The sequence below is a fragment of the Vombatus ursinus genome, unplaced genomic scaffold (genome assembly GCF_900497805.2).
Source record: "Vombatus ursinus unplaced genomic scaffold, bare-nosed wombat genome assembly UNPS02014959.1, whole genome shotgun sequence".
Taxonomy (NCBI): Eukaryota; Metazoa; Chordata; class Mammalia; order Diprotodontia; family Vombatidae; genus Vombatus; species Vombatus ursinus.
Genome location: NW_020954737.1, coordinates 411,074 through 437,872, shown reverse-complemented (window position 1 = coordinate 437,872; position 26,799 = coordinate 411,074). Strand labels below are relative to the sequence as shown.

Here is a 26,799-nt window from a genome sequence, read left to right as displayed (position 1 = left end):
TGTATAGCTGTTTTCAGAGATACTTTTAGGGACCTGTAAATTTTCAGTTCTTCCAAGGTGGTATGATAAGGGGCGAGGTGTTTCCTCTCCACCGCCACAACAAGCTTTACCACACCAGCATTCTTCCTCGCCCCAGGACCGCCCCTCAGAACTGTGACCCAGATCTAAGCACTGGTAAAGCAAGAGATTCCTGCCTCAGCACAGGCAAAGAGATCCCTGCAATCCCTCTCTGATCAGCCACTCAATTCCCCCTCAGTCTGTGGGCCGGAAGCTCAGAAAACAGCTGCAGCCCTGGGTGTGGCTGAGACCTAGTTCCTTCTCTCACCGCAGTCACAGACTTTTCCCAATGACCTTCTAAGATGTCTTTGGTGTTCGTGGGTTGAGAAGTCTGGAAACCGCCACAGCTGCCCGCAATTCAGTCCTCTGATGCCTGAGGCCTGTGTGCCTATGCCGCACTGCGCTCCTCTCCCAGCCCGGCGCGATATACCTTTCCGATCAACCATTCAGGCTGTCTTGGACTGGAAATTTGTTTCACTCTGTCTTTTTGTGGGTTCTGTTGCTTTAGAACTTGTTTAGAGCCATTTTTTATAGGTATTTGGAGGGGTTTGGGGGAGAGCTTAAGCAAGTCACTGCTTTTATTCTACCATCTTGGCTCCGCCCATTTTTGCACTTTTAAAGTGTTTAAAGCACTATGTAAATGTCAGTTTGTATTATTGCTGTTTAGTTCCAAAATATACAGAATTCAGTCCTTTATTCTTTGTAACTTTCACCTCAACTTTGGAATGTCACCAGATACTCTCTACAAAGGATTCTCTCCCCCCTAAACTCCATTTATAGTTTTAGTTGGGAAGGACCATGGTGTCAAAAAAAAATACCATTATCTACATTTCAGACACGAGTTTGCCAGAGACATTTTAAAATTAATTTAACATTATTCTAAATTCAAGCATTGTTCTTCTTGGAAAGAAATATCCACATTGCCAGAGTCCCTCTGAATCCCCTCAGACATGTCAAAACATTTTAAAGTAACATTTATAGAAATCCTGAATGAGGAAAATGTCACAACATGATAAAACAGAGCTTGGGGTTAACATTCTAACCCATCTAGTAGAATAATAGTTATTTAATCTTTCCAGAATGGTGTTTGGAGAAAAATCACTTATGCCTTTTTGATTCCTCACATCAAGGAGTCTCCTGAAGTAATTCAAGGGACCTCCTTGCTCTGATCAATACCCTAATACCTTTAGGAAAAGGAGGGAAAGGGTGCTATTTTCAGTTGGGTCATAACTCTATTTAAAGGAAGGGGAAAGGCAAGGATATTAACTAGTCAAATCAACAAACATGTTTTAAGTGCCTACTATGTGTTGAGCACTGTGCTAGCACAAGAGGAGGCATTTCTAATTCTAAGTTTGTTTATGTCCTTTAATTCACTTCCCAGGGCTTTGGCTTTTGGTCTTGACCTTTTTACCTACTCTCCTAAAAGAAAAGGCCTGAGAGAGAGAGTTCTAGACTAAAGCAATACTGATTTCTTAATATTTGAACTAAAACAGGTTTCTAATAGGCTTCCCCAATGATATCACAAAATCATAGGATTTAGAGCTAGGAGGAACATTAAAAATCAAAATGTTCATTTTAAGGATGAGGAAACTGAGGCACAGAGGAGTTAAGGCTTGTTACAATTCTTCACTTCTTGTCCTATCTTCTGACGTCACGCCAGCTCATAAATGAACCATTTCACTGCCTTACTCAGCACCAAACACTTTGCAGCATTTGGCAGGGGAGGGGGAGGGGGAGCTAAAAAAGAAAAGTAGAGAAAGTCGGTGACCACCATGGAGCCATAAAGGGCCACAAGAAGTTGGAATGTTGCTTTTCACATATGTACTCACCCAGCTGGGTTGTATGCACTTTTGGGCATGGCTCTGCATCATTCATTACGTTTCCTGAATCCATCACTTTCTCTTTTCTTCCATAGCTGGCTGTACCGAATTCTACCTTCCGTCATTCACAAGCCTTTTGAATCCATTGAGCAAGGCCATCTCACTCACAACTGGGATGAAGTAGAACCAGACCCTAATCAGGTAACCCAGTCATGCCAATAAAGGCATAAAATGTACGTAGGGACTAGGCACTGGACGTCTAAATTAACTGACACAGGGAAACTCCCTTTACTGCAACTTGTTTAAGTTTAAGAGGGTTGCATTGAGGGACTCAGGGTCCCACAGCTAGTATACGTGAAAGGCAGAACCTGACCCCAGGTGTTCTTGGTTTTGAAGCTGGCTCTCTATCTATGATGCACCTCTACCTTTCTGCATTTTGTATGGGGGGCCTAAAACAAATCAGGCCTGGAGTTGAAAAAAGTGATAAACACGATCAGCCGGGCTGAAATTTGTATTTGAAGTAGACTGTGTCAATGAATGGGGATGGACACAGTTTGTATTCTCTTAGCTTAAAGATAAAGTATAGGAAAGAATGTGTATTGACTCAGTTAAAATTTTGCAAGTCAAAATCTCTACAGGTTCCTGACCATCCTTACAACAAAATACAGGCAACCTAGCCAATAATAGGACCTGGACCTATGATTTCGTTGGTACAATAAGCTCCCCAATCTACCAAGGCAGGTGGGCACCTTCCCTGCAACTCATAGGCCTAGAGAGATGTCTTTAGCACCGATGTCTAGGTTACCTAGGGTCACTCTGAGGCAGGACTTGAACCCAGCTACTCCTGTTTTTGAAACCAGCCCCTTACTGGCCATGCTGACACTGGCTTCCTTGCTACTCCTCAAATAAGACACTGCCAAAGCTGGTCTTTTTCACTGACTGTCTCCCAGGCATGGAAGGCTCTCCCTCTTTATCTCAGCCTCCCAGGTTCCCTGGCTTCCTTCAAATTCCAGCTAAAATCCTTCCTGCTACAGGAAGCCTTTCCCAATTCCTCTTAATTCTAGTGCCTTCCTTCAGTTCATTATTTCCAATTTATCTTGTATATCACTTGTCCATACATAGTTATTTCATGTTGTCTCCCCCATTAGATTGTGAGCTCCTCAAGAGCAGAGCTTAGCACAGTGCCTAGCCTGTCACATAGTAGGTGCTTAATAAATATTTATTGCCTGACACATCTGAAAATATTCCTCAGGAATAAGGATGAAAGGATCCCAGATCCTGATGATCGTCAGAGAGTATCTTGTTGTCCAAACTGGATTCTGGAAGGTGTGGTTACTTTCAGGGTATTACATTCTTTCCATAACTAGGAATTCTTAATCTTTTCCTTCTGTCCTAAGACAGGTGGGTTCTTTCCCCAGCCCCCCCTTAGGGAGTAATCTAATTTGTAAACTATTATCCTCTGCTGGGTAACTAAGAGACCAGATCTAGTGATGTAACTGAACCAAGTGTTTTTTAACCCATCACGAACCCAGTGTCTTTGCCCAAAACACAATAAAAATAATAATAATGGCTAACATTTATATAGCACGTACTACGTGCTGGGCACTGTGCTAAGAGCCTTATAATTATTAAAATATCATTTGGTGCTCACAACAACAGCAAGGTAGGTGCTGTTATTATCCCCATTTTGCAAATGAGGAAACTGAGGCAAGAAGAGGTTAAGTGACTTGCCCAAGGTCACATAATTAGCTCTGCCATATGCTACTCCTGGCCCTAAAAGCAGGTTGGGGTCATACCCACTGACCCATTTCCCTTGATTTAATCTTGCTTTTTATATCTTCTTCTTTAAAAAAAATTGATATTTTTGTTTTCACTTCTTCTTTATTTCTAAATATATCCATCTTCTTTTCCAGCTTAGTGAGTTGTCCTTTATTTAAAAGATTTTTTAAAAAAGAGAAAAAGAGCAGTTCAGAAAAACTATTCAACATATCAATGATATCTGATAGGACATGCAAGACATATCCCCTTAGGCCTTTACCTCTGCAAAAAGAGAAGAAAAGGAGATTTCCACAGACCTTCTCTAGGGCCATTTTATTTCTCATCTCTCTGTTTTCCAACTTTTTGATCACCTTCCATATGTTAGCAAGCCACCAATTAAATTTCTATTCCAAGAGTTTCCCTTTCTCTTGGACCTGTCATAATCACAAGTGTGTATCTAGGCAATTGTTCTGTGAAATCCACTTTTGTTAAGGTTGTTGTTGTTCAGTTATTTCAGTCACGTCCAACTCTTCATGACCCCATGTTGGGCTTTTCTTGGCAAAGATACCAGAGTGGCCCACCATTTCCTCTCATTTTACAAATAAGGAAACTGAGGCAAACAGGGTTATATGACTTGCTCAGGGTTACCCAACTAGTAAGTGTCTGAGGCCAGATTTTAACTCAGAAAGATGAGTCTTCCTGACTCCAGGCCTGAAAGTCCATCTACTATGCTACCTAGCTGCTCAAAGGTAATGGTTTTGTGATCCCCCCTTCTCTGTGACCCGGCCTCAACCATAATTATGATTTCTTTGCTTTGCTAAACACATGCAGTATTCTTGACAATATCATTCTCTTGTCTTTTCATTTGTACCATCTTGATATGTTGGTATTCCTATTTTAATTCATGCTTCAATAATTAAACTCCAGTGATTTCTGTTCATTTTTCACTTTTCCTCTCTCACTTTTCAATGGCACTGAAATATCCCCTTCAGACTCAGTCTAGTAGGTTTGAAGAAATTATTTTTGCGTCTCTGAAATCCTTCCCATCCAAAAACTTAAAGTAGATCTTCTGTTCTTACTTATTCCTCACCTTTTAGGGGAGAATGTAGGTTGAGGTAGATAGAAAACTGGGATCAATGCCAGGAAGACATGGGTCAGCTCAAGTCTTTGTCCCCTTGGGCAAGTCACTTAAACTCTTGGACTTTAGGCAGGTCTCTAAGAAAGGCAGCTGGATGTCAAAGTGAATAGAGCACTGGACTTGGAGTCAGGAAAGCCTGAGTTCAAATCCAGCCTGACACTAGTTGTGTGACCCTGGGCAAGATGCTTCACCTCTATCTTACTCAGTTTCCCCAACTGTAAAATATGGATAATAGCAACACTTACTTCTTGGGGTTGTTGTGAAGATCAAATGATGAAGATCAGATGTAAAGTACTTACCACAGTGTCAAGCACATAGCTAATGCTTGTTTCCTTCCCCTTCCCTCTAAGACTATAAGTTGAAGAGAAGGTGCCCACCTGCCCCGATAAGGGGGGGGTTTCTCCTCTGAGAGTTCCCTATGCCTCTTCCCACCTTTCACAGACCAACCCCAGGGAGCCCACATGGTACAGTAAATTGAACTGGATTTGGGGTCAAAGGACTGGGGTTTGCATCCCAGTTCCCTCACTTACTACCTGTGAATTTCAACTTTATCTAAAAAAGGAAATGTTTGGACTAGGTGACCTCCAAGTTCTCTTTGAGCTCTGCATCTGTATCTCAGTGGCTTAGAATTATGATGCAGAACTCAGGCTGAGCTCATCAAGCATCTTTGGGTGCTCATCAAAATCTAAAAGTTGAAAAACTATAGTAGCTAGCCTAGCACTTATGTAATGTTTTCAGGTTTGCAGAGCACTTTATAGATATTATCTCATTCGATCCTCAACAAGTTGAAGCAATAATAGGTTAAATCACTTCCCCAGGGTCACACAACTAGTAAGTTTATGACGCTGGCTTTGAACTCAGGTCTTATCTAACAACAGGTCCAGTGCTCAATCCACTGCACCACCTGCCTGCTCTAGTCAGTTCAGCCTAGCACTGTTTACCTCCGTATTGTGACTACAAAATGAAACTCTTTTCCAAGCTTTTCCCTATTCTAATAAAGGTATGAAAGACCTATGGTAAAGAGAATGTGGTTGTTATTCATGACATCAATATCTAAAGGTTAAGAAATGTTACACAAAATAGGCCTCATTTCCTTTCTCCCTCAATGGATCTTTCACCCAGAGCCAGGGCAAGGCATCTGTGCACCTGAGGAAATATTTGAAAATTGTGCCTAAATATTTCTATACTAGATGATTTAAGCTTTCTTGGGAACATATTCATAATTTATCACAAAGTAAAAACATGTGTAGAATAGAAAATTAGATTTTTCTGGCAGCAACCTCTTCATTTTTTAACAGATGAGTAAACTGAGACCTGGAAGAGTTAAGTGACTTGTTCATGGTTTCACAGATAAGACCTGGGGTTTGAATCCAGGTACTCTCATTCCAGATCTCATGCTCTTTCCAGCTAGGTGGCTCAGTAGATAGAGCACTGGGCCTGGAGTAGGGAAGACCTGCGTTAATATCTGCCCTCACAAAGAACTGGGAATTGAGGGGCTGCCCATCAATTGGGGAATGACTGAACAAGTTGTAGTATATGAATGTAATGGAATACTATTGTGCTATAAGAAATGATGAGCAGGTGGACTTCAGAAAAACCTGGAAAGACTTGCATGGACTGATGCTGAGTGAAGTGAGCAGAATCAGGATAACGTTGTACACAGTAACAAACACGTTGTGTGCTGATCAACTTTGATAGACTTAACTCCTCTCAGCAAGGAGGGCAGCTAGGTGGCAAAGTGGACAGAGCGCTGGGCCTGGAGTCAGGAAGACTTGAGTTCAAATCTAGCCTCAGACACTTACTAACTGTGTGACCCTGGGACAAATCATTTAACCCTGATTTCCTCAGTTCCTCATCTGTAAAATGAGCTGGAGAAGGAAATGGCAATGGAACTGAATGTTGAAAACTATCTTTACATGTAATTGGAAAAAAATAAAATACTATTTACAAAGAAAAAGAAACTGCTAAAAAAAAATCTAACCTCAGACACTAACTAGCTGTGTGGCAGTGGCCAAGTCACTTAACCTTTGTCTTCCTCAGTTTTCTCAATCATAAAATGTGGATAATAATATTTCACAAGGTTGTTGTGAGGATCAACTGAGATGACAGCAGCAAGACTTTGCATATAGTAGGTGCTTAATAAATGCTTGTTCCCTTTCCAGCCCTCCCTCCCTTTCTCCATCTCTCACTTGTGTAAATCTAGTGCAACACTGGAATTGTCTCTCTGTTATCTTGCCCTGATATCTCTCATCAGTTTTTTAAAATTTTTACTTCTGAATTCTCTCCTTCCCTCCAGTCCCTCTCCTACCCATTGAGAAGGCAAGCAATGTGATATCAATTATACATGTGAACTCATGTGAAACATATTTCCATATTAGCAATGTTGTGAAAAAAGCAAGAAAAATAAAGTGAAAGAATTATACTTCAATCTGTACTTGGTCTTTATCAGTTTTCTCCCTGGAGGTAGGTAGCATTTTTCATCATGGGTCCTTTGGAATAGTCTTGGATCATTGTCTTGATAAGTATCTCTTATTAATTAAAAAAAACCTTCAGAATAAATGAGTTAACTATTGCTATCTCTCAGTTTTCTCTTTGGAGAAATGGGGAGTTTGGATTAATTGATCCCTAAGATCCCCACCCCCCACCTCCAGCTTTAAATTATTATGATACTGTGTATAATTCAATTGCTCTTACCAAACTTTCAGAGGTTCCACTTTGGAAGGGATAATTTTAACAGCCCATCAGGGAGGAAATAGGCCTGATTAATATTACCACATATAGTATTGGGCAAAATTAAGCTGCCTAGGCCCTAGCTGAAGATCTCCTATGTTCTGCTCTAAAGATTCCATCTGCCTATCAACTCCTAAAGCCTTTCATATACTGTCATCTTCTCTCCCCAGCCTCCATCCATCTCCATAGCCTCTCGGAAGCTAGAGAGTTCTGTCTGATTCTTAGGACTTGTATCCAGACGGAATCCCATGCAAAACTTCCCCAGAGATCCTAGACTTGAGCTCCCCATTATCTTCCTTTACCCATTATACTGTTGTCCACTTGTATCACAATCACTAGCTCCTCCCCATCCTCTGTAATGTTACAGCTTCATGTCTCATTCAGATGCACCCTCACAAGCAAGTCACTCTGGGCTTCTCAAAGTCATCATCAGACTCTGATATTCCTACAGAATGTCCCATTCCCACCACTTGCACCCTCTTTCCTGAGGATCTTTTTTCCTTGGAGGAAATGCCTTCAGCACCAGAGGACCATAAAGCATCACTTGAGAAATATCTCCTGTTTAAGAGTACATTTGCTTCCTCACAATCAATTCCCTCTTTTCCTTGAAGCTTTGTTTCTCCTTACCTGAGGGCTGCCGTCATAGAAATAAGGCTATTCTATGGTAAGCAGGAAACCCTCACCTATAAATCTATTTGATTCATTCACTTTCCCTACATCAACTAATCTTGTAAGGTAGTATGATGTAGGGCAGCAAGGTGGCATAGCACTGGGGCCTGAAATCAGAAGGCTGTATGACCCTAGGCAAGTCACTTAACCCTGTTTGTTTCAATTCCTCATCTGTAAAATGAGCTAGAGAAGGAAATGGCAAACTATTATCTTTGCTAAGAAAACCCCAAATGGGGTCATGAAAACTCAGTCACAACTGAACAACAAAGTCTGGTGGAGTGGAACTATTGTTGATCCTCTGATCCTGAGTCAGAGGACACTGGGTTCAAATCCCAAGGCTGCCACTTTTATGGGGGGTGGGGAAGAGAGATGGAGGAAGGATATTTCATTATTTTGCATTTGTGCCAGAGAAAGCAAAGGCTTCAACAATGTTACTCAATTAGGAAATTTCAATCAATCAACAAAAATTTATTAAATGCTTACTATGTTCCAGGCACTGTGCTAAGTGCTAAGGATACAAAAAAAGGTAAAAAAAAAAAAATGTCCTTGCCCTCAAGTAGCTCACAGTCTAATAGAAGAAACAACAAATAGCTATGTATGCAGAGGAGATGGAAGGTCATCTCAGAGGGAAGGGACTAGGAGTAGGAGAGGTCGGGAAAGGCCTCCTACAGAAGGTGAGACTTAAGTTGTCGTGATTTCTTTTGATTAAAATTTAAAAATCTTCCGCCAAAGTCTTACTTCCAAGTTTTATCACGCAGTGCAAAGTTTCAAAGGCTGTGGCAATAGTGTGAATTTTGACAAGGGAAAGTCTTCAAATACGAGCCCAGGGAAGGTCTTAATACCTTCAATTAAGACTCAGCCTAAGTTTAGACAGGCTCATCACCTACCAGATGGTGAATTTTTTTCACCCACTTGTTTGGTGTTCAATTGCATCCAACTCTTCATGACCCCATTTGGGGTTTTCTTGGCAAAAATACTGGAGTGGTTTGCCATTTCCTTCTCCAGCTCATTTCACAGATGAGGAAACTGAGGTAAACAAGAGTAAGTGACTTGCCCAGGGTCACACAACCAGTAAGTGTCTGAAGCCAGATTTGAACTCAGGAAGATGAGTCTTCCTGACTTCAGGCCTGGCACTCTATCCACTGTGCCACCTAGCTGCCCTTTTTTAGTCACAGCAACGAGCAAAGGCTTTCTCCTAAGGTACAGAAGGGGTAGGGGCATTGGTTGCTATCTCTTTGGGTGGAGTATCCTCATCAATGAAACTATGGATCCTTGAACTACATTATTAAAACATGTGTGTGTGTGTGTGTGTGTGTGTGTGGCATTCCCAAGCAAGCTATCAACACATATTTATTAGTTACCCAATATATGCCAGACAATATGAGAAGTACTGGGGATACAAAAATAAAAAAGAAACAATCCCTGTCCTCAAAAAGCTTACAATCTTTCAAAGGAGAGAGTGCATACATGCAGGTATATATGTAAAATGAATACACAAAAAACATTGTTTTGAGGAGGGGAGGTACTAGAAGCTGGGAGTAGAGGGGGGATCAAAAACTCAGGTGTGTAATTCAAATTCCCAAGTCAAATATTTCTCAATTATGATAACCTTATTTTCTTTTGAAAAAAAAAATCAGGATTACCACATGTCTGTGGGTAGGTGGTAGACTAATTGCCCACCATATTCTCTCCACTTCTTTGACTCATTTTGTGTAGCATGAAGTGACAGGGCATGAGCACCACCCACTGTTCAGGAGTAATGGAGACACTGTGGGCAGGGATCTGGGTGCCAGGCTGATCTGAGCTATTGTAATGGGGAGTTGAGGCAGAAGGGTCACTCTAGGAGCAGATGGGCTCAGAGACCTCATTGTTTATTGACCTCTGACAGCCATCACCTTGCTCTGTTAAACCCAATGCAGAGCTGATTAATAGATCATGAAGCCCTGGGCCACTTGGCAGGCTGGCACATCTGGCAGGACCTCCAGCCTGCTGACATCTTCTGATTCTTTCAATTGTCTAATTAATAAGTTAAATATTGCCTAATAACAAATCAAATATTGTCATGACTCAAATGAAAATGCCAGGTAGCCTAGGGACAAATCCTGAGCTCGGTGAAGGAACTGAATGGTGCTTCTGTAACTTATAAAACCTACCATCAATTTGCAGAATCACAAGGATGTCAGAACTGGAAGGGCCTTTTGAGATCACTTAGCCCAACATCTTTGTTTTACAAATAACACCAAGGCTCAGAGGGGGCACTGGCTTGCCCCCAGTCACCCAGACTGGACTCTTTTTTACTTGTTTAAAGTCATGATTCAGAACTACGAGGGCTGAAAGCAAAAGCAGCCCCAGGCAGCCTCTGCAGTGTTAGGAGCCCACACAGAGCAGTTGGTGTGCCAGGAAGGGGAGCTGATTATAAATAGCATAAAAAATGGGATCAGTTGAAACTCCCTGATCTGCCTGAGCAGAATGTCAAAAAGCAAAGCTCCAGCATCTGAAGGAGAAAGCAAGGGAACCAGGGGACGCATTCTGCCACATGGAGAATAGTAGGCGCCATCCCACAAGTCATTTGAAAAAATGGGTGGCTTCTTCCCCCCCCTTTTTTTTAATCCCTCCAGTGCCTCTGGAAGAAAGTGACTAATAATGATCAATTTCAAAATAACAAAATCACCGGCAGTCAGGGCTCCATACTTCATCTTCCATGGTGTAGATGCTGTTCATTAAAAACCTCCAATTTGCCTTTGTGAAATAATTTTTTTTTTTGGCCTGTGCTTGTTTTTCAGCTTAGGTGGAAGCCATTTGAGATTCCAAAAGCATCCCAGAAAAAAATGGACTTTGTGAGCGTAAGTCACTGTTCCAGCCCTCCTTCTTAGCCCTCTCCTCTCCTCTGTAGCGTGGTTCATTCATTTGTTCATTCATTTATTCAGCCTATAAGCATTTATTAAATACCTGCTATATTCCACAGGATCTGGGAATATAAAGACCAAAATTAAATAGCCTTTAAACTCAAGGAAATTACATTCTCTTGGGGAAAGTTCATTCAGTACATGATAATCCGCCAGTTGGCAGCTTGGGTGCCAAGTAGGGTCAGCCTCACATGAAAGCAGTCACATTCATGGTAGGGCGGAGGGTCATGGAAAGTATCCCTCTGACCCAAATGTGGCCCTCACACGCCTGCCCCTGTGCCTGATATTATCACCATTGGCTGAAAGTGACTGTTAAAACACACATCCTTTCTGGAAGAAAGTCACACATTTATCCTTTGCTAGCCACTAACACTTTCTATCAATTCATCTATATACTACTTGGCAGAAAGTGGGACACAAGTCAGGGAAGATTTGAAGGTGGCAAAAGATAGAACCATATAAACTCAACGAGGGCAGAGGCCGTGTCTTACCCAGCTTTTAGAGAGGCATCTTGGCATCGTGGACATAACATGAATTTGGCATTAGCTCTGTGTTAAATTCATCATCTACCACTTACTGTTTATGTTATTTTGAGCAAATCATTTCCTTTCTCTGGACCCCTCTGAGAAAATGAGGGCGTTGGACTAGATCATCCCTAAGGTCCTGTCTAGCTGTAAATCCTATGATCCCATGATCCCCCCCATAGGGATTAGGGGAACATCTAGTCTAATCCCCAATTTGTGCAAAAGAGGAAAGTGAGTCCTGGAGACACAAGATGACCTACCAAAGGTTGCAAGGGGAAAATCAGAGAGTGTTGGGGTTGGAATGACCACTATAACAATGAGAGCTGAAGTTTATATCATGTTTTAAGGTTTACATTATCTCAGCAAAACTTAGGGTTCGTGAAATCCAACTCTCACCCAATGCTAGAATTCCTTCTACAACATTTCTGGGTCATTCAATCTCTGCTTCAATACTTCCAGGAACAGGGAGTTTTCTGTATCAACACAGTTCTGCCCCAGCTTCCTAGGGCTTCTCACCGTAGACTCTTGCTACAGGAATCAACTGGCCCTGCTGCTTTCTTTGGCAGTGATAATGAGACATTATACAGAAGAGCCCCATGTCGGGTTGAATCTTTTCACAAGCAGGAACCTGACAATGAGGTTTGAGGAGTATCACCAAGTCCCAACTGCCTCCCAAATATCTTATTCCTCAGATTATGAGCCCATTATTAGAGAGATTCCTTTGAGTGAAAGAAAGCATTGTCCCCAGAACGCCCCTATTTAAATCACCTTAGGAAGACACGCAAACACCCGTTATTGGGACAGCTAGGTGGCGCCGTAGTGCATATAGAGCTGGGCCTGGAGTCAGGGAAGACTCATCTCCCTGAGTTCAAATTTGGCTTCAGACACTTACTAGCTGTGTGACCCTAGGCAAGTCACTTAATCCTGTTTGCCTCAGTTTCTTCATCTGTAAAATGAGCTGGAGAAGGAAATGGCAAACCACTCCAGTGTCTCTGCCAATAAAACCCCAATAGGGTCAAAGAGGAAACAACTAAAATGACCGACCAAAAACAAAGCACCCAATAGCACACTAATGAAGAATAATTTATGAAATCAGCCAATTGTCCCCTAGCAGAAAGTGGGGGATCTGAGAGAATGGCCAAGAGGATGGATGAGTTTTGATTTCATTCCACAAGTATTTGCTGAGCATCTGTCATGGACACATGGAAAGATCACCTCCAATGCATTACACACCATATACATTATTCAATTTTTTTAACAAGCATCTATCAAGTACCTCCTATGTGCATAGTATAGTGCTCCTGATTTTATGGAATTTGCAGCCTAATAGATACTTTATAAATATCTCCTGGATGAATGAAGGAAGAGTGAGACAGTTTTGCTGGGCTGATAAGATGTGAATATGACACAATTAGTTAAAAATTGTTTTAATTATTAAGCATTTATTAATCACCTACTACTTGCCAGGCACTGAGCAAAGCACTTTATGAATATTATCTCATTTTATCCTTGAAACAACCCTATGAGGTAGGTGCTATTATTTTTCCACCTTACAGATGAGGAAACTGAGGCAGAGATAGGTTAAGTGACTTGCCCAGGGTCACACAGCTAGAAAGTATTTGAGGCTAGATTTGAACTTGGATCTTCCTAACTCCAAGTTCAGGGCCCTATTCACTTTACCACCTAACTATCTCTAGTTGTTGTTTCTGAGTCATTTCAGTCATGTCTGACTCTTGATGACCTTATTTGAAGTTTTCTTGGCAAAGATACTGGAATGGTTTGTCATTTCCTTCTCCAATTCATTTTACAGATGAGGAAACAGGCAAACAAGGTTAAGTGACTTGCCCAAGGTCACACAGCTAGTGTCTGAGACCAAATTTGAACTCCTCCTAACTCCAGGCCCAACACTTACGCAGTGTGCTACCTCGCTGCCCAGCTGCCTCTAATACATGTGTATTCTTTGTGTCACCATTCTCAGCTATCTTTTTTAAACAATTACGACATAATAGTTAGAGGGTAAAGAAGAGGATGTGGACATGAGGCGTCTTGGGTTCTTCAGTTAGCTCCTCTCAGTCTTTGCCTGTCTCAGAGACCGTGATGCAAATGACTTCACTTCTTTGTTTTAGTTACCAGAGAAAGGGAAGGGTCTGCCAGGCACCCTGAATTCTAACCCTTCTTTCCTGGTGGGGGTGGCCTTTGTTTCCTAGGGACTTCATACCTTGTGTGGAGCTGGAGACATCCGGTCCAACAGTGGGATCGCCATCCACATTTTCATCTGTAATGCCTCTATGGTTAACAAGTAAGCAACTATGGTTCCCGGAAGTTGGTTGAGCCCGGGAGCATGTTTTTATTCTAAGATTTCCAGTTAAGACAAATTATATAATGGGTCATTTGACTTTTATTCCCTAGAATTATGGACTTAGAATTACAAAATATCAGAACAGTAAGGCACCTTTTGTGGTTCAGTCATTTCAGTTGTGTCCAACTCTTCGTGACCCCATTTTGAGTTTTCTAGGCAAAAATACTGGAGTGGTTTGTTATTTCCTTCTCCAGCTCATTTTACAGAAAAGGAAACTGAGGCAACAAACAGAGTTAAGTGACTTGCCCAGGGTCACTCAGCTAGTAAGTGTCTGAAGCTAGATTTGAACTCAGGAAGATAAATATTCCTGACTTCAGGCCTGGCACTCTATCCACTGAGCCACCTAGCTGACCCCAGATAAGGCCAATGAGACCTAGAGAGAGGAAGTGATTTGTTGAAGGTCCCATGGGTGGGACACATTGTGAGAACCAGGACTAGAACTCAAAACCTCTGACTCCAAATCCCATTTGGTTTATGGAGCACTATGCTGCCCCTTACTGTGCTTTTATGTTGCTGATATTGAACATCTCTTAAAATGTTTTCTACCTTCTTTCCAGATGTTTTTACAATTCAGATGGTGATTTCTTGATTGGTGAGTTATAAAGAGCTTTTTTCCTGTTATTCTCAAGTGGTCTTTAGCCACAAACTGCTTTTTCTACTTCCCAGTACTTTACAAATAACTCTCCTTTCCTGAATTCTCTTATTTCCAACTGTTTAACCTCATATAGTCAGCTGAAGCCTAAAAGCCCATTAATGGTCCAGAAAAGATTGCTGCTGCTCCTCAAGACCCCACCTTCTATGTCCTTTTGTTCTGTGTGTCTGCCCTTCTGGGCTCTGCCATTTTTTCACAGATCTGACTCAGTTGCAATGCACAGATGGATAAGAAAACATGAAGAGAAAAATTAAGATGTGATAAACCCTTGGGTACAACAATACAATTTAACTTTAACATTTTCCCCAAAAAGATAGGACAATAAGGGCTGGGCATTTTGCATATTGTAAGCAAATATATGCATGTATATTTATATATACATGATTTGTATGTACAAATACATATATGGTTAATAATACACCTGAATTTGACATCTGGACAACCTAAAATGAAACTTTCACTCCTTGGAAGACAGAATCTCTAAGGTTTTCTTTCAATAATCATAGGCTAGAACCAAAAGGGACCTTAGGGAATCATGCTCACCCCCTTCATTTTATGGATGAGAAAACCAAGGCCTAGAGAGGTTAACTGACTACCAATGTCACACAGAACTAGAATTGGGATTTGAACCCAAATCCTTTGACTCCAAATCCAGTGCTTTTTGCCACTATGCTAAGAGTTTGGGGGTATCTGTATAGATGTCTCTAGGGATACTCCCTGCCATCTCTACCAAAAAGTTGTGACTTCCTCTTCCAGCCTGTTTTTGATCAATCTGCTGTATCATGCATCTATTTTTAGCTATTCTGAACCTGACAGACACCAACAAATGTGAATTTGACCATAGAAAAAGAATAGAAAAAGAGGATTGCGTATGAAACTCTGAAAAGTAGACTGTGTCCAATTTGTTCCCTCTTTTTTATAGTATGTGATGAATTTATCACAAGGCTCCTTACCTTGCCATCTATGGGCTCATTAGCAGAGTCGAGAAAAACAAGAATGGAAAACTTGATATATGAAAAAGCTTCCTACAGACCCACAGAATTAGAAAATTAGATTGTTTGGGGTCAAGCCTTATTTTGTTCATGTGTAATGAATGAAATATTCTGGTAGGATTCCTTTTGATCCCGTGGTAGTGTTGGGGTCTTTCTGGTTTTCTTTCAATGAGTAGAATTGCCATCCTGGCCCTTCCAGATTTGGGAGAAGGGTTGTTCTTCCTGAATGGTCTAGATTCTCTGGTTGTAAAAAAAACTCTCCAATCAACAATATTTATTAGGTACTTAATGGGAATGGACTTTCTGTGCCCAACCTGCAGTAGAGCCTTCCAAGCTTATATTGACATTATCCACCAAAGCTGGACACACTGTACATTGACCCCAACATTGTGATGTCATTTTGGTCCTCTTTGAGCAGGAAGGGCAAACAACTTACTGTGTGCCAACAACTAAACAAAGAAAGGCCAAACAGTTTCTGTCCTGAAAGAGCTTAGATTGTAGTTAGGGAGGAGAGGACAACAAGCAAATGATTAGGTACATGCTAGATATATCCAGGGTCAATGGAGGGTCACCTTTGAAAGGAAGGGTAGAGCATCTTTAAGGACAGGGGAAGGCCTCCTCCAAAAGGTAGCACTTGAACTGAATCTTAAGCCAGGAATTCTGAAAGGCAGAAATGAGGAGACAGACCATGCTAGGCATGGAGGACAATTAGTGTGAAAACTTAGAGATGGCATCTTGTCAGTGAGGAATAGCAAGCCATTGTAGATGATAGACTGTGGAGGGAAGTCAATAGCAGAAGCCTGGAGAAGTAGGAAAGGACCAGATTGTGAAGGAAGTTTATATTTATATTTGATACTGGAGCAATAGGGAGCTACTGGAGGTTATTGAGAGAAGCACTATGGCAAAATCACTTTGGCAGCTATGTAGGGGATGGAATAGAGTGGGGAGAAGCTTAAAGAAGAGATACTAGTTAGAAGACTATTGCAACAATCCAGGTGAGAGGTGATGAAGCCTTGAGCTAGAGTGACAGATGTGAGAGTGCAGAGAAGGAGACTTATACTAGGGGTGTGGGAAAGGTAGAAATGGCAAGATTTGGCAATCAACTGCATATGAGGGGTGAGAGAGGAGTCCAGGAGGTGACTTTGTCCTGGAAAGAGATATCCTCTTGCCAATCAGATTAGTCTTGGAAGCAGTCCCAGCAGAAGAGGGATTGTGAGTCAAGTCATTGCCCAAACCTGTTTGACATAGCTGACCTCTTTAGAGTTGGACCCAAGCCATTCTGAATTAGAGCACTCCTGTGACAGAAACTCCAGAGGGCCTGAATTACACTGGTGAATTATTTATTGGTTCAGAATGCCCTTCTAATACCCAGCACTGAAAGGAGAACAGGATGAACATGGGCTTCAAGTAGGTGGGTAGAAGGTGCAAAACTATGCCAGATCAAACTTCTGGCCCCGCTGTCCATGGCAAACTGAACTCTTAGGGAGGCTGTAGACTTCCTTGAATCTACAAGTCCAGACCTTATCCAAGGCTTAGCCAGTTTCCCAGGGTAACCACAAATGGGAATTGTTTCCACTTCAGTGGATAAAGTGTAGATCTTGGCGTCAGGAAGACCTGAATTCAAATCCTGCCTCAGATTTACTCCCTGTTTGACCATGGACCATGCAAATCAAACCTTTGTGAGTCTCCTTTTTCCCTATCTGTAAAATGGGTACAATAACAGCACTTACCTCACAGGGTTGCTGTAAGGACCAAATAAATGTCAGCTTTTTCCTTCACTCCTCTTTCCATACCCTGCCACGGCCAACAGCTGAGCTCCAGGGCAAACTCAACCCAAGAATTCCTAAGAATGTACTTACTACTGCTAGAAGACTATTCATTCAGTTCATTCCTTTGTCTGTGTGTCAGCCTCCAGGGCCCTGAATCCAAAACCTTTTTATCAACAGGAGGTACACCCTTAAGCCTAGCTCTCTGCTCTCTGTGTTTGCAGAGATGGAAGAATTTCTAGTCCCTTGGAATCCTGAATGTGTCTTTCTCTTCAGTTCCACAGCTTGGGAAGCTTCTCATTTACACTGAGTTTGGCAAGATGTTGGTGGAACCCAATGAGATCTGTGTCATTCAGGTGAGCAAAATATCCCTCCTTTCCAGCCCAGTCCCTGACAACACACACACACACACACAGACACACACACACACACACACACACACACACACACACACATACACACCCCTTGCATGTTTAGGTTAAATCCAGCAGAAGCAAGGAGGCATTTGGATCAATCAATCAATTAATCAATAAACATTTATTAAGTGCATGCTATGTTCCAGGCTCTGTGCTAAGTACTAGGGATACAAAAAGAGATGCTCTCAAGGAGCTTACAATCTAATTGGAGAGACAACATGTAAGCAAATATTTACAGAGCAAGCTATATATAGGATAAATGGGAGATAATTACCACATAGAAGACACTGGAATTAACAGGGGTTGGGGACTTGAAAGGGTTCTAAGGTGGGGTTTGGGGACTTAAAGGAAGCTAGGGAGGTTAATAGAGCAGAGGAAGGAGAATGTTCCAGACAAGAGAAAATGCCTGGACTCAAGATAGCCAGGAGGCCATTGTCACTGGTTTGAAGAGAGTACATCGGGGAGTAAGGTAGGTGGAGACTAGGTTATAAAAGGGCTTTGAATGTCAAACACAGCATTTTGTATTTGCTCCTGGAAGCACTAGTAAGCTACAAAAATTTATTAAGTCAGGAGGGGGTTCATGGCATGATCAGACCTGTGCTTTAGGAAAATCATTTTAGTAGCTGAATGGAGGATGAATTAGAGTGGACAGAGACCTGAGGCAGGCAGACCCACCAGCAGGCTATTGCAATAGTCCACTCATGAGGTGATGAGAGATCCTAGCCATTTACTATTTCAATGGTTAGGCACCAACTCTGAGAGCTGGGGAGGAGGATAGAGAGATGCCAAAGAGCTCATGGGTCGATGAGGTCAACTCCTTCCAGCCTGTAGCTTGATTTGTTGTTGTTGTTATTATTATTGTTTATTCAGTTTGATTTTTGAAATTTTTTTTCTCTCCATGCTCTGCTCCTGGCTCCCCAATCTTTTCCACCTCTCCCCAATAGCTTTTCAGGTCCCTTTTATATGATGTCTTCCCTTCCCCCTTAGAATGTAAGCTCCATGAGAGCAGGAACTGTCTTTCTTTTTGCTTGTAGTTGTATTCCCAGCACTTAGAACGGTACCTGGCACTTAGTAAGCATTAAATGAAGGCTTTATCAATCTATCTAATCAATGAGCATGTACTTTCTCTCCCGCTCACCTCTCACCCTCATTGAGAAAGAAAAAAAAGACAAACAAAATCTTTTTTTTTTAGCATATATTCACACTTAAACACAACTTAATATCAAAATAGAATAAAGCCAAAAAACCAAGTTCTTCCCATAGATGATTCAGGAGAGGGATGAGGTTGAGTGGCTTGATTGAAACCTCGTTGAGATTGCTTACTGTCTTAGGGAAGGGGGAGGGAATGGAGGGAGAGAGAAAATTTGGAACTCGAAATTTTATTTTAAAAAAATGTTAAAATTATCTTCATATGTAATTGGAAAAAATAAAATACTATTAAAAAAAAAAAAAGAAGAAACCTCATCCAGTCAGGCCTGAAGAAGCTCTGTCTTGTGCTTAACCGAGGCCAGAACATGGAAAGGATGGACTCAAGTTGAGATTCAATTAAACTGAACAAGCACTTATTAAGTGTCTACTGTATTCCAGACACAGTACTAGATTCCAGGGATACAAAGATAAAATCCAAAGCCTTTGCCCACAAAGATTATATTGGGGTAGTTGGAAACATGTGCATAGGACACTAAACACAAAGTAATTTCTGTAGGGAGGTCTAATAAGAAGGGCAATTTGTTAACAATAGAATAGAGGTTCCAGGGGCCACAAAGGAAAGTTAGGATAGTGTTGGATAGGGACACTGTAGAGATGGGGCTGACATTCATGGGTATAAGGCAGTGGTGAGTGGTAGCCGGGGAAAGGAGCTTTGGCCAAGACTCATAATAACAGACATTCTGAGTAAAGCCGTAGAAGAGTAGATTGTCACATACTTCTGTAGTAGCCATGATGATATTGGTTTGATTATGACTCTCTGAGCAAGAAATAGAAAAAGAAGTAGGGGACACCGTGGAAATGACGCAGCCTATGGTAGGGCAGATGGTGAGTCCTTGGGGCTGCCTAAGAGTCAAGGCAGGGTGAAGTGGAGCCCTGAGGCTTGGCTAGTTATTGAGGGGTGAGGTATATTTGAGGTACTTATGCCCCAATCCTCTAATCTTAAGATTGTCTGGAAACACAAAGGTGATTGCAAATTCAGTTCTATTCTCTGGCTCAGACTAACTGGAGGGCCTATTGAATAAGCGGGGTCTTTGCATTTGGGGGCTATATGAGGCCTCCTTGTCACTGCAGGTATGATTTCTATGAAGAACCCCAATGTCTGCTTCTTCTTCCAGAGAGGAATGAGGTTCAGTGTGGATGTATTTGGGGAGACCAGGGGCTACATCCTAGAGGTCTATGGAGTCCACTTTGAGTTGCCTGACCTGGGACCTATTGGTAAAGACTTACTTTACATCTCTAAATATCACTTAATGGGATATTGAGGATAACAGGAAAAGCTGGATACCCTTCACCTCTCACTTTTTCATTTAAATTTCTATTTCCCTTTCCACAGATCAACTTTCTTCTCTAGAGTGGAAGGTTTTTGTGTTTCACTGCCACACACAATGCCTGGAGTAGTATTAGAGGATGAAGAGAAAGACGCTAGATGTGATTTCATTGATAGAAGGCTTAGGATAGGACTGGAGTAATATTGAGCAACATGTATCCACATCCATACACACATACATATTTATATTGTGATCTGGCAGCATGACACAGTGGATAGAGAACCAGCCTTGAATCCAGGAAGATTCAAATTCAAGCCCTACCTCTAACACACATACTGGCTTTGTGACCTTGATCACGTTACTTACCTTTTCAACGCTCCAGGTAACTCCTCAAAATTTAACTTACAAGAAGGTGCCAATTTGCATTAGTGAAGAGAGCATCTTCATATAGGCATTCCTTATAGCAATGAAATCAGAGCTCCACACCTATTTCCTATTCTGATCTGGACCTATATACCTGAGTAAAAGAGCACAGCATCTGGCTAAGGCCAGTTCTGACCACCCTAAAGTCAGTTGGGGCAAAAACCTAGGCCAGTGAATAGTAAATTGCCCCAGTGTGGGAGGAGACTGAGACACTTTGAGATCCAGCCCCCAAGGAAACCACCTTCAGAAGGGAGGGAGTTAGGAAGTGAATGATAAGAAAAATAAAGGGGAGGGGGAGAAAAATAAATAGTGCGTGATGAAGGAAAACAATCCAACACTTGGTGAGATAGAGAACTCTGTGGAATTTGAGGAGAACAAGGAACCACAACAAGCTGTTTCTGAATGGATTAAAAGAGAAATTAGAGGGGCAGCTAGGTGGCACAGTGGATAGAGCACTGGCCCTGGATTCAGGAGGACCTGAGTTCAAATCCAGCCTCAGACACATAATGTTTACTAGCTGTGTGACCCTGGGCAAGTCACTTAACCCCATTGCCTCGCAAAAAAAAAAAAGAGAAATTAGAATTATGAGAGCAAAATTTATGTCCTACGCAGCAGAAATGATGAGCAGAATAGAAAAAAATTGAGTCTGCAATAGCAAACAGCAGAGAAACAGGGGAGAGCAATAGATTGAGAATGCAGGTACATGTAAAGGTGAAGGACAACCTAGAAGATGAGAACAAAAAACATTAAAAGAAAATATTCTCAGAGCTCCGGCCTTGGAGTCAGGAGGACTTGAGTTCAAATCCGACCTCAGACACTTGACCCTTAGTAGCTGTGTGACCATGGGCAAGTCACTTAACCCTAACTGCTTCAGCAAAAAAAAAAAAAAAAAAAAATACTCTCATTATGAAAGCAAAATATGTAGCTCTCAAGGGCAGGATGCTTAGAGCAAGCCTATGGATTGTAAGTCTCCAAGAAGAATCTAACAGGACAAAAAACCTTAACACCATAATGAAGGAAGTAATAGAAGATAACTGTTTAGAATTTCTAAACATGGAAAATGAAATTCCAATAGAAAGTATCCACAAATCATCTCCAGAAAAAAATAAAAAAGACCGCATCAAACTCCAAGGCACATGGTGGTTAAATTTAACAATTCATTTGAGAGACAACAAGTTCTACAAGCAATCTGAAAAAAAAAAATCATCAAATACGAAAGAAAGAACATTCAAATGACTAAAGACTAATCCTCACCTACTAGAAAGAGAATGAAGGACTGAAATAATGTGTTCTGAAGAGCTTTGGAGCTCTTCAGGGTGACCTATCCCTGAGATTAAATGTGCAAATCTGAGCTTAAACATACAGGAGAAAAGATGGACATTCAATAATGGAGAAATTTTTTAGAAGTTAACTGAACGTTTTTAGAACTGAAGAGATTATTTGCTTCTCAAACACCCTAGGCCTCAGAGTTTCAGGAGGAGTGAATAAATGCAGACAGCAACAACAACAGAGGGGCAACAGAAAGACTAGGAAGAAACTTCTTTCTAAATGTACACAAGGAGACGGGGGTGAAGGCAGAAATCTGATAGAGGTAACAGTGAAGAGACAAATGGGGGAGTACTGATGGAACCTGGCAACACCTTGCCTACAAGTAAATGCTTCTTTTGTGGAACTACACCCTAACGTGGGAGGGAGAGCACATGAAAGGCGGAGAGGGGAACATGAGGAGAGATAGGAGTGAGTGATGCACTGGGGTCTAATCATGGTCTAGCAAGGAGGGAAAAGTGACCTCTATGGTCTCAGAAAGAGAAGAACCTACAATGGAATGGGTGAGGGGAGAGGGGGAAAAGATTGAAAAAGAAGGGAAAGGAAGGACATCTTACTCTGGATGTGGGAGGAGGTTCTACAGATGAATGCTATTTTGGGTGAAGGGAGATGAGGACCTTACACTGAACGAGGCCTGGGGGATTTGCTGTCTGAAAGTCTCCTTGAAGGTGGGAGAGTTGGAACCCTTGAGGACAACTGACAACTGGAGGACTGGGAGAGTATGTTTGCAGGGAGGAGATTTCCAGGCAAATGTAGAGGGAAAAAGTCAACAAGAGAGGCTAAAGATAATTTTTTTTGTTGGGGAGGAGGTCCTATCATAGGGCAGTGTACTCTCTGATACCTGCAATAATTGAAATTGTTCTGAGAGTGAGGCAGTATGGGAGAAGGGAATCCATGGGGTAAGCTCTACAAGGCAGTAGCAAAAAGAAGTACCTAGAGGCAGGGCTAGAATGGATACCTTGGAAGTTTTGATTATATGAAGAATACAGAGAAAAAAGAGAAAGATCAGATGAGTCTAGGAGTCATGAATCAGAGAATGAGAGTTGAAAGTAAACAGAAAGAAAAGGTGAATAATGAAGAGAATGAGAGAAATCCTTTTTGGAAAGGGATGCACAAAGTAAAAAATAAAAAACTGAATAATAGGTCTAGCTGAAGGGTTCTTTCCCTTCCCTTTTACTTGACTAACTGAGAGGAAAAAAAAGTAGGGGGAGAAATATATAACCAGATAAAAGCAACAGAGAGAAACCAATAAAAAGACCTTAAAAGGAAAGGGGTAATGAAAAAGGAGAAGGGATGGGGGAAGAGAAGAAAGCCGGTGGGAACAGGACCACCTTTTAAAAAATTAAAGTAAGTAATTGAAGGAACATACTGTGTTTACAGCAGAGGGGAAAATCTCAACTTGAAAAAAAATGTTTTAGAGACAGAGGAAATATAAACCTAACTCTTATAAATGTGAATGGATTAAACTATCCAATAAAATAAAAAAGAGGGATAGACTGGATAAGAAAACAAAACTTTACAATCTGTTGCTTACAAGTAATGCATTTAAAAAACAGACACACGCAAAATGGAACTGAGGGAATGGGGAAAGAATTTTACTCTGAATCAACTGAATCCAAAAAGCAAGAGTTGCTATCATGCTATTAGACGAAGCAAAAACAAACATTCAAAAAAAAAAGGAGATAAACAAAGAAACTATAATATACTGAAAGGAACCGTAGATAACAAACCAACATCAACAATGAACTTTTCTGCTTAAAATGTTTTAGCATCTAAATTCGTAAAAGAAACATCATTTGAGCTTCAAGAAGACATAGAAAATAACTCAATAGTTAAATGAAACTTCAATATCTCTCAATCAGTTTTGCATAAAACAGAAAAATAAACAAAAGGGGAAAATATGTAATTGAATGCATTTCTGGAGAAACTAGAGTTAAAAGACTTATGGCATCTTCTAAATGGGACAGCAAAAGAATATACATATGTCTCTGCACCATGTGGAAAGCAGTCTGACAGAAATTAGGCTTAGACCGACACCTTGCACCATGTTCCACATCGCGTTCTAAATGGATATATCACCTTAATATTCAAGATCACACTATACAAAAAATTAGGAGAAAAAAACAGATCATATGCCTCTCATAGCTATAAGTAAAAGATGTACCCTTAGTCAAACAAGAGATGGAGGCAATTACCAAAAGTAAAAGATATAATTTTAATAATTCAAAACTGCAAGCTTCTGCACAGCAACATTAATGCATTTAGGCTGAGAAGGGAAATGGCTGAATGAAGAAAAAATCCTTGTATCAAATTTCTCTGATGAGAGTCAAGATACATAAACAATTAATAAATATATATGACTAAAATCCATTCCCTAGTTGATAAATGGTCAAAGGACATGAACAGTCTTCAAAAGAAGAATTACAAAGTATTCACAACACATGAAAAAATGCTCCAAATCACAAGTAATAAAAGAAATGGAAATAAAAACAACCCTGAGGTTTTATCACATACCCTGAAAACTGGCAAAAAGACCCCAAAATGGCAACAGTCAATGTTGAAGGGGTTGCAGGAAGCTAGACATACTAGTACATTGTTGGTGGAGTTGTAAAATGGTACAACCATTTTAGAAATCAATTTGGAATTTTGTATAACAAGTCACTAAAATGTTCATATCCTTTGAACCAGAGATTCCATTGCCAGGCTTAGTCAAGAAGAAAAAAAATCCCCATATTTATCTTCCATATTCTTCAAAATATTTATAGCAGCACTTTTTGTGATAGTTAAAAATTGGAAACAAAGTAGATGCCCATCAATTGGGGAATGGATAAGCAAATTGTGGTAAATGAATGCAATGGAATGCTACTGCGCTATAAGAAATTATATGTATGATAAATACAGAGAATCATGGGAAGATCTATATGATCTGATGCAGAGTGAAGCAATCAAAGACAAGAAAACAATATATACAGTAACCATAACCATATAAATGGAAAAAACAATAACACACTAAAAAATCAAAAGCAAATGTAACAGAATTATAATGATCAATTGAGACTCAAATACTCCCAACCCACCCCTTCATGGAGGGGGGAGATCCATGGATGTTACACATTACACATGTTTTTGGACGTTTTCAATATATCAATCAGGGGTGCTGATCTTTTCTTCTCTCTAAAAAAAATACTAGTTGTTATACGAGATGGCTCTTGGATAGGGGAAAGGGAAAGGAAATGGATACTATGGTGATGTAAGAAATAGAAAATATCAATAAAACTTATTTTTAAAAGTATAATATATAAATATAATGACTATATATATATATATTTGGTGAGGAAATTGGGGTTAAGTGACTTGCCCAGAGTCACACAGCTAGTGAGTGTTATGTGTCTGAGGCCAGATTTGAACTCAGGTCCTCCTGACTCCAGGGCCAGTGCTCTATCCATTGCACCACCTAGCTCCCCTTTAAAAATATTTTTTTTAGGTAAAATGGTCACTTTATTTTTTTATATATTTTTAATTATTTTTTTTTAATTTTTAACATGTGGTTTTAAAACTTTGGGTTACAAATTTTCTCCCTTCCTCCCTCCCCACCCACCCTCATTGAAAAGGCAAGCATCTCTATACAGGTTATAGATGTGTAGTCATGCAAAACACTTCCATAGTAGTCCTGTTCTGAAAAACTAAGTGTATTTCCCTTCATCCTATCCTACCCCCCATTTATTCTATTCTCTCTTTTGACCCTGTTGACACCCTCAGAAGTGTTTGCTTTTGATTATCCCCTCCCCCAATCTGCCCTCCCCTCTATCAACCCCCTGCTGTCTTGTCCCCTTCCCCCCTTATTTTCCTCTAGGGTAAGATAGATTTCCATACCCCATTGTGTATGTTATTCCCTCTTTAAGCCAAATCCTATGAGAATAAGATTCACTCATTCCCTCTCACCTTCCCCCATTTCCCCTCCACTGTAAAAGCCTTATTTTTATTTTACCTCATTCTACTCCTCCTTTTCTCCTTCTCCCAGTATAATCCTCTCTCACCCCTTAATTTTATTTTCCAGATATCACCCCTTCATCTTAAACTCACCCTGTTCCCTCTATCTACCTATACATACATAGAATTTTTTTCCCTCCCACTACCCTAATACTGACAAAGGACTCATGAGTTACAAATATCATCTTTCCCTGTGGGAATGTAAACAGTTCAACCTTAATAAGTCTCTTACGATTTCTCTTTCCTGTTTACTTTTTCCGTATTTCACTTGATTCTTGTATTTGAAGGTCAAATTTTCTATTCAGCTCTGGTCTTTTCCACAGGAATGCTTGAAAGTCCCCTATTTCACTGAATGGCCATTTTTTACCCTGAAAGATTATATTCAGTTTTACTGGGTAGGTGATTCTAGGTTGTAGTTCCTTGACAAGACCATTTGTGTCTTTCCGTTTCAGGTGCCAATGGGCTGGCTAACCCTCGAGATTTCTTGGTACCTGTTGCCTGGTATGAAGATCGTCAGGTGCCAGGTGGTTACACAGTGATCAATAAGTATCAGGGCAAGCTTTTTGCTGCCAAACAGGTAAGCTAAGAAAACTCTAGCGTTCTCAGTACCTGTGAACATAGTAGGTGACATGGCATATAGATGAGGTACTAAGTCTTATGACCAAAAAAAGCCCACATTTAAAAAAAAATCTTCCCAGCAGGATATAGAGGACAGAGCACTGGACTGGGATCTCAGAAGATTTGGCTTCCAGTCCAGGCTCTGTTATTGCTTCACTCTGTGATGTTGGGCAAAACA

At 40.8% G+C, this 26,799-nt stretch overlaps 1 protein-coding gene across 1 annotated transcript in view; it reads left to right on the top strand.

Annotated features, from left to right (window-relative positions):
- HGD (homogentisate 1,2-dioxygenase) overlaps nt 1-26,799 on the top strand; it is a 90,717-nt gene that overhangs the window by 36,675 nt on the left and 27,243 nt on the right. Inside the window, exons 4-10 of the mRNA XM_027845129.1 lie at nt 1,973-2,078; nt 10,956-11,015; nt 13,810-13,901; nt 14,519-14,553; nt 17,648-17,727; nt 20,112-20,211; nt 26,456-26,580. Coding sequence (XP_027700930.1) covers nt 1,973-2,078; nt 10,956-11,015; nt 13,810-13,901; nt 14,519-14,553; nt 17,648-17,727; nt 20,112-20,211; nt 26,456-26,580 — 598 coding nt within the window. The remainder of the gene's footprint in view (nt 1-1,972; nt 2,079-10,955; nt 11,016-13,809; nt 13,902-14,518; nt 14,554-17,647; nt 17,728-20,111; nt 20,212-26,455; nt 26,581-26,799) is intronic.